The sequence below is a fragment of the Orycteropus afer genome, unplaced genomic scaffold (genome assembly GCF_000298275.1).
Source record: "Orycteropus afer afer isolate SDZICR_OR568_19922 unplaced genomic scaffold, OryAfe1.0 scaffold00334, whole genome shotgun sequence".
NCBI lineage: Eukaryota > Metazoa > Chordata > Mammalia > Tubulidentata > Orycteropodidae > Orycteropus > Orycteropus afer.
Genome location: NW_006921921.1, coordinates 2,792,425 through 2,801,253, shown reverse-complemented (window position 1 = coordinate 2,801,253; position 8,829 = coordinate 2,792,425). Strand labels below are relative to the sequence as shown.

At 44.2% G+C, this 8,829-nt stretch overlaps 1 protein-coding gene across 1 annotated transcript in view; it reads right to left on the bottom strand.

The window, feature by feature from the left end:
- STAB2 (stabilin 2) overlaps positions 1–8,829 on the bottom strand; it is a 228,909-nt gene that overhangs the window by 115,466 nt on the left and 104,614 nt on the right. The window contains exons 20-22 of the mRNA XM_007952402.1: positions 7,215–7,326; positions 3,136–3,316; positions 723–816 (exon numbers count right to left, since the gene is read on the bottom strand). Of these exons, the coding sequence (XP_007950593.1) occupies positions 723–816; positions 3,136–3,316; positions 7,215–7,326 (387 nt within the window). The remainder of the gene's footprint in view (positions 1–722; positions 817–3,135; positions 3,317–7,214; positions 7,327–8,829) is intronic.

Genomic DNA, 8,829 nt, shown 5'->3' with positions numbered 1-8,829 from the left:
TGGTGATCAAATGATAGGTAAAGAATGAAGGTGGCACAAATGGTTAAGAGCTGGACAACTAACCGAAAGGTTGGCAGTTCAAATCCACCCAAGGATACCTCAGAAGTGAGGTCTGGTGATTTGTTTCTGAAAGGTTACCACCTTGAAAACCCTGTGGAATGCAGTTCTCCTCTTGGGTTGCCATGAGTTGGAATTGACTCAATGGCAACACCAACCAACCACAAGAGGGCCAGGGAGGTGGTGGTACGATATTTGAAAGGTATTAGTGAAGGTGATGGTGGGTTCTGGCTATCTCCCCTAACAGAACGTAGGGGAAGTCACTATGCCTTCCTGAATGTCAGTTTCATAACCAGTAACATGGGGAGAACGATATCTGCTTCACTGGGTTGGTGGGAAGAGCAAACGAGATCCCATACATTCAAGTCCCTCGTAAGCTGTAAAGGCTGAACCAACAGTTTATTACTATTGATCTCAACATCTGATTTTCAGGCTGGGTGTTTAAGAGTCCAAAGCGCCCTGCATGTCTGGAGCGCCCCCTGCAGGTATCAGGAAGAAGAGCCTCATGGAAGGCACCCGGCAGCTATTTTGAAAGTGAATTTTCCACAAGCTTCAAACACAAGTGCTTCACGCCTGTGAAAAGGGTTCCGATGCAGCCTTTTGGAATGGTTTCCTCAGGATCTCTTCAAAAGCTAAGCAGTTTGGAAATGAGAACCATCACTCACGTTGCGGCTGCAGCCCCCAGGGATTAATCCTGCACAAGGGTCCACTTCTGAGCAGACGGTTCCGTCCCCTTCATATCCTGGTTTGCAAATGCAGCTGCAAAGAAAAGGGCACACAAGTAACCACAGAAATATAAGCATCAATCACCCCTAAAAGGGCCAGGCAGACAGGGGTGAACTGACTGGTTCATGGTCAGGTGGCTTGACAGTTTATGAAGACCCCACTTCTGGGGTCTGTGGTCAGATATCTAGGTGTGAATCCAGATCCTGCTTCTTGAGCAGCGCTATGACTGTGTGAGTCCCTCAACATCTGGGAGGCTTTGCTTTCTCATTTGGAGCATGAGTAATAATTTCACCTTGCTCATCAGGCTGAGGGGAAGAGTGAGTGAGCTGTTGCCTGTGGAGCTCTTAGCAGGGCAGCTGCTCAACATAAGGTTCAGTACATGCAAGCTTTTCAGCTCTGAGTGGGCAGAGGTTACCTGCCTCTTTGTAACTCTCCTCCCTGATGCTATATTACCTCTGGTTCAGAGGTGGGGATCCGGTGAGGGCTGTCCCCGGCCCCTTCGCTGGTCCTCTGAAGTTTTCTTTTTTCTAGCAGAACACTCTTGGTGCCTCATTAATGAACTGACATGGTTTCCTGACACATTACACTCTCCGACACACTGCTTTCAGAACGTTCCAATGTGATACTATCACCATTAAATGTAGGGCCGTTCATTTGTTTGTTCAACAAATATTTATTGAGTGACCTGTGATGGGTGCTGGGGCACCCATCATACTCCCATATAACTCCTGCCAATTCAGTCCTATGCTTTACCAACAATTATAATTATTTTTCACTTATCAAGACTTCTGTAGAAACCGCATACCATACCTGGTGACCAAATGATGATATCTCCCAGCATTGACTTCTCTAAGGCTATATAGTTTCTACAGACCCACTTTTGCAGTCCACTGTGGGTGATTTAAGAGTTTTTAGGGTAATTCTGAGTACATGTGATTTTTGCCTTATGCATTGATATTGATCCTAATTGCTTTGAAAGATGTATTCCATTGTACAATTTTAGGGAAAGAAGACATAGTCTCTGACTGCATGCAATCTACAGGCTAGTGGGGGAAACAGACTATAAATAAGTAAGCAAATGACTGTACAATTCAAATGAAGAAAAGTGGTGCAAAAATAAACCCATACCCACTGCTGGCAAGTTGATTCTGATTCTGACCCTATAAAACCAAGCAGAACTGCCCCATAGGGTTTGCAACACTGTAATGTTTACAAAAGCCGACTGCCACATCGTTCTCCCTCAGAGGGGCTGGTAGGTTTGAACCACTGACCTTTCAGTTCATGGCCAACTGCTTTAAACACCAAGGCTTTTTAAAGCACCAAGTGCTTTAAAAATAAGGTCCACAAATTCCAGACATTCTGTGCGTTATCCAGGATATTTTGAGTGGTTACTGCTTTTGAAAAGATTTCTGATGGTTCAGTAGTTAAAGCCCTTGGTTGCTAACTGAAAGGTCAGCTGTTAGAGCCCACCAGCCACTCTGTGGGAGAAAGATTAGGCAATCTGTTTCCATAAAGATTAACAGTCTCGGAAACTCTGTGGGGGCAGTTCTACTCTATCCTACAGAGTCACTGTGAGTTGGAATCGACTCAGTGGCAATGGATTTGTTTTTTGGGACTGCCTTTGAGACAGATATTCCTGGAGAGGAAAATTTTATCTGATATTTTCCTTCCAAAAGCTACTGCATATATTTGAAGTATTAAGGAAACAAATGGTGGTCCAATGTTAGACCCAATACCCAGCAAGATGCCTTTAATAGGGGAGCTGCATTTGGAAGAGTTCCTCAGTGGCACAAACAGTTTATGCTCAGCTATTATCAGAAAGATAGATGGTTCAAATACACATAAGGGTGCTGTGGGAAAATGCTAATTCCCTAAGATTACAACTATTGAAAGCCCTGAGGAGCCCAGTCCTACTCTGAAGCACATGGGTCATCATAAGTTGGAGTGGACTCAACTACAACTGTTTTTTGTCATTGGAAGTTCGGTCAGCAAATCTTCATTTCCTTCATGTAAGTGATGATACTAATAGTTTCCATGACTGCAGACTATTACATGGCATCTCAGGGACTGGGTGCTTTTGTATTCAGTTTATCTACTTTCCATAATTGCCCTGGAAGATAGATAACATCATCCATATTGTACTGTTGAGGAAAGAGAGACTCAGAGAGGTTTAGTAACTTGTCCAAGGTGACACAGCTGGTAAGTTTCTACATAAGGAATGCTGCAATTTGAACCCCACTTAGGTTTTTTTCTACAAAGTCACATCTGCAGCTGGAGAGAACTGGGCTGCATTAACAACAAGTTGAGATACGGTGGCATATTGGCTGTGGGCTGTTAAGGGTGGTGCCCTACCTGGCTGTCCCATTGCTGTATTCACAGGTGGCGTGGATGTGACAGAACGGCATGTAGGGCCCACAGGCTGAGGTCTGCCTGTTGCAGAACTTCCCAGCGGAGCTGTCTCTGCAAGTGCCGGCAAGGCAGGCTCCGTCACTGTCTATCCTGTTGTCACATGTTCCATGAAGGCACAGACATTCTGGCAGGAAAGGAAGAGGGATACACTGAGACACTGAGACACTGAGACACATCATGTGGGACAGGGACCACCTCCCTCAGCCCTTCGTTATCCTATCAGAGCAGAACCTGCGGAGAAGGCTCTGGCTTCTATTTCTTAGGGACTCATGTTTCTCTGTGTGCCTGGGAGGGCACTTGGTGGGACCATGTCTTGGGGCTATTTCAGATGTGTATGTTTGTGTGTGGGGATGTGAGGGTGGATGTGATGGTGTGAAAGAGGTCAAGGAACTCAATTCTCAAAACTTTATGGTCTTTTTATGAAGCCATTCTGGAATGAATAGAATGATCTCTAGGTCAGCACTCCCATGATGTGTATCTCCAGTATTTGTCCTCCATTCTCTAGCACAGCCAACCAAGGACAACTAATGGCCAATATCTGGGCACTGGACCGGCATTTAACATGTCCCATTCTCATTAATAAGGAGCTCTGGTGGTGTGATGCCTAAGGCATTTGACTGCTAACCAGAAGGTTGGTAGTCCAAACCCTCTAGTCACTCTGTGGAAGGAAGATAGGGCAATCTACTTTTGTAAAGATTTACAGCCTTAGAAATGCAATGGGGGTTGCTATGAGTTGGAATCAACTCAATGGCAGTGGGTTTGGTTTTTGGTTTATTCTCATTAATAATTGTCAACCCCAAGCAGTAAGAACTATGTAATTCTCAACTTCTAGATAAGAAAACAGATCCAGATAGGGAAGCAACTTGTCCAGCTTGCTGCTAAATTCCAAAGCAAGTACTTGAACACAGGATTTCAAAGTCCATTTCTATTAGTAACTAAATGTAAGTACCATAGAGCATTTCACACTGGCATTGCCACATCCCTGTTATCATGTTGGAGTCCCTGGGTAGCACAAATGGGTAAGTGCTTGACTATGAACTGAAGGATTGACAGTTTAAGTCCACTCATAGGCGCCTTGGAAGAAAGGCCTGTGAATCTGTTTCTGAAAGGTCACACCTTTGAAAACCCTGCGGGGCACAGTTCTACTCCATAACACTTGGGGTTGCCATGAGTTCGAATCGACTCAACCACAACTGGTTGGGTTTGGGTTTTGGTTGTCATTTTAACTAGCTGCTTAATTTGCTTTTCATTAAAGGTATTTTAAAATTATAATGAGAGGCAGCCCTTGAGGCTCAGGTTCCTGTATAGGGGAGTGAAGATGGGCACAGAGATTCTCACCAGAAGGTGGCAAAGGAGTACAATAGGAAATGAAGGAATCTGAAGTTTGGCCCCAGAGGGGACTGAGGGAGAAGGGTTGGCGTGGATGCTTGGAGCCAATGACCAGGGAAGAGAAGAGAAACACCAGTGAGGACTGGAGGACAATCACAGCTGGCTTGAAGCAGAAAAGATGTTTTGTGAGCTTCTAAGCATGTCAGGGGAGTTCTGGTAGCGTAGTGCCTAAGGCACTTGACTGCTAACCAGAAGGCTGGCTGTTCAAATCCACCAGCCACTCCTCGGAAGGAAGATGGGGCAATCTACTTCCGTAGTGATACTGCCTCGGAAACCCAAGGAGGGGTCGCTATGAGTTGGGTCTGACTCGATGTCACATAACAACAACAATAACAAGCAAGTCAGGGTTTAATTTGCAAGAAACAAGAGCCCAGAAAGAAAAAAAGGCTCCATCACATGAGAAGATGGGCAGCCACAGACCTGAGAGGGAGGACGTTAGAGCCAGAAGTCCACCACTGACTGTGACCCCCAGCCTCAGCTTTCTGTCCCACTGGCCTCACAAAAATGCCAACAATATCAGGCCATGGAATACGCCATTACTTTTTCCCACAAGCTGCATTTAGCAAAAAGAACACTGGCACAGAATTCAGAAGCCCTGAGAGTGGCCCTGACTCTTGAGCTCATTAAGACTAGACCTTAAATGATAAGGTAAAATGAATGGGGAAGGGCTTACTGTGGAGTAAGACTGTTGTTGTTGTTGTTGTTGTTATGTGCTGTTGAGTCAGTCCCAACTCATAGCGACCCCTCCTTGGGTTTCCGAGGCAGTATCACTACGGAAGTAGGATTGCCCAGCCTAGACTAAAATCCCCACGCTCTGCTTTGTTCTGGTTTTCCTTTATCCTGAGAGGTGTGAAGATCAAAGTAACAGATGGAAAGGGTCTGGGTTTTAAAACAAATGTGTGAGGTTGGTGGTAATATTGAGAATGGCCTTGCTGAAAGATTGCTTGCTAGGTGTAAACTGTGTGTTAGACATCCTGAATTATGATCTAGTTTAACCTGTCAAAGGCGCTCTGATGGCGTAGTGCCTAAGGCATTTGGCTGCTAACCAGAAGGTTGATGGTTCAAACCCACCAGCCACTCCACAGAAGGAAGACCAGGCAATGTACTTCCATTAAAATTTATTGCCTTGGGAACCCAGTGGGGGTCATTATGAGTCAGAATTGACTTGAAGGCAATGATTTTTTTTTTTTTTTCAAAACTATGTCAACAATCTGTGAAGTGGGCACTAATGTCCTCTCCATTTTATAAATGGGGAAACCAAGGCTCCATGCCAGACTTTTTCCAAGGTCACACAGTCAGTAAGTGGAGAGTGATTTTAGTTTGTTGTTGTTGTTGTTATATGCCATTGAGTCAGACACACAGTAAGCCCTTCCCCATTCATTTTACTTTAAAATTTAAGTTCTAGTCTTAACTTAGAAATAAGTATCTAAAATATGCATGTATATTTAAATAGACACATGGTGCCATTTTAAAGAACATCATGGATTTGCTATGATTACATAACTGAATTTATCCAACTCCAACATCTGTTGTTGAGGAACTTCCTACATGTTCTATGAGTTTCTTGGTATCTATGTCATTGAACTTAGAACAATAGAGACACAAATAGCAACAACAATAATAACAGCTGAAATGTTGTAACTCATACTATGTGCTAGACATGTGCTTTCCATTTATAACATGTACTAACCCTATGAGGTACTTACAATTGTTATTCCCATTTTACACATGAGGAAACAGAAGTAAGAGAGGTGTAGTCACTTGTCTAAGGTCATGCATCTTGTAAATGGAGGGACTGTTGGAAGAGGAGTACTTGAAAGGTAGGGAGTAAGTTGGCTTCTTGATATAGAACCCAAGATCTCTTTAGTTCTCAAGTATGGTTTCTGAACCAGCAACATCAGCATCACTTGTGAACATATGAGAAATGCAAATGGGCTCCCACCCAGGTCTCCTGACTCAGAAATTCTGCAGTGGAATCCAGCAATCTGGTGCATCTAGTTTGAGAACCTCTGCTTAAGAAATGGCCTGTGAGCTAGATGGATCCTGATAGAATGGGAAAAAATGTGAAACAGAAGCTCAAATGGTTAAAAAAATCCAGACTTACTGGACTAGATAGGCACTCTCCAAGATCATTGCCCTAAGATACACTTTAAACCTTGAACTGAAATAGGCCCCTGGAGTCACATATTAGCTAAACAACAGATTGGTTCCCAAAATAAAGGATATTTTCCTTGAATACTGTGCTCCTTTGAAAAATCATCTATATGAGACCAAACAGTCAACAAGTACTTGAAAACAAAGATGAGAAGGTGAGGGGTCAGGGGCTAGATTACTGGGAATGGAACAACCAGAACTGAAATAATGAGCATGTTGACACATTGTGAAGAATGTAACTGGTGTCACTGAACCATTTGTGTAGAAATTACTGAAAGGAAACCTGATGTGCTATGTAAGCTTTCACCAAAACCAGAATAAGATATTATTAGAAAGAAAAGAAGAGAAATGCCCTATGATATTGGTGTACACCAAGCAAAGGTATCTCACAGGACACCACGCCTGTACCATCAGCTTGTCACAGAGTAAGAGGGATCATGGCTTAGGAGAGGAAGGGAAGTGCTGGAAGGGCCACTTACTTTTGTCACACTGAGGTCCGTAGTTATTGGGATTGGAGCAGAACTGACACTGAGAGCCTTGGAAGTCATCCTCACAAATGCATGTCCCATTGCCACTGATGCCATCTGCACACTAGGAATAAATACAGGCCCGTGGGCTGTTACGACAACACATGCTAACATAGGAGTCCCCATATGTTTTGATTTTATGATCTAACTTCTCTGAACTCAGAGTCAACTGCTCTTGAAATGACTCTTTGGAACTTCTTGTAGATAGTAGAGTCATATTGGCACCACTGGGTGGTCCTTGGCTGTTGTGCCAAAGGTTGGAGGTTTGAATACACCCAGAGGTACCTCAGAAAAAAAGCCTGCTGATCTACTTGTGAAAAATCAGGGACTGAAAACCTTGTGGAGCACAGTTCTGCTCCGAAACACATGCGGTCGTCATGAGTCAGAACTGACTCAACTGGTTTTGGATGTGATAACAGTGGTGCCTTTGGGGATCCCAAGCCAGGACGTGGAACTTTAAGGGAAGTTACTAGGAAATATCCAAAGGGGATTGCAGTGGTGAACTGAGAACTTCCAAATAGGGCTTAAGGGTGTCAGTGGTCGGGCACAGGCCTTCAGAGGTGCCTAGCCTTTTTCTCTAGACTCTCACTTGCTTAGCTCGGTGACTTCACACGGCAGTGTTTTCTCCCTTCGGTGGTAAAAAATTCTCCCTAGCTCCAGCAAGGTTAGATTTGTATTAACTGACATGCAGCAGAGCTGGGCCCGGCTGCTTTCCTGACCACGGGCCACAATCATCTTAGTAGCTTCCCCCATTCTCCTCACCTGTGTAGTATCCCTACTTGAGGTGCTGCCATTTTTCTTCCCCTTGAAAGAGCCACATTGAGTGGATTTATTGAATGTGCAGATCTAGATTTTTCTCCTACAAATCATAGCTACTTTTACTTTTGTTAATTTAGCCCTGGCCTCCAAGCTTAATGAGTTCAGTTTTGGCCTTTATGTTTTACAGATGAGTGGGAAAAAAGCAATCACTGGGAAGTGTTTTTTTTAAATATATAAAATCTTAGTTCTGGATGGACTCTTACAGATCTCCCACAAGAGGAAAGTGAGGTCTAGGAAGCCTTGCTGTGTTGCCCGTGGTCATGGCAACAGGAGAGCAGAGACTAGAAGCAACATCACTAGCACTTCTCACTTCATGTCCCTGGGCCAAAATTCCTTCCGTTGCAGACACCTGTTCTTTTAGTAAGGCGCTCTGGTGGTGCAGTGCCATTTGATTGCTAACAAGAAGGTTAGTGTTCAAACCCACCAGCCACTCTGTGGAGGAGGGGGGAGGGGAGCGAGATGGGGCAATCTATTTCCATAAAGATTTATTACCTTGGAAACCCAATAGGGGTTGCTGTCGGTCCAGTTGGAATTGACTCGATGACTGTCATTGACTCGATGACAGTGGTTTTGGTTTCTGGTTCTTTTAGTAACTACTCTGTTTCTTTTGAAGTGCTTGGGTGGGAAGTTTGAGTCCACCCAGAGGTGCCTTGAAAGAAAGGCCAGGCTGCCTCCTTCTGAAAACTATTGAAACCTTATGGGGCACAGTTCTACTCTTACATAGATGGGGTTGCTATGAGTTGCAACT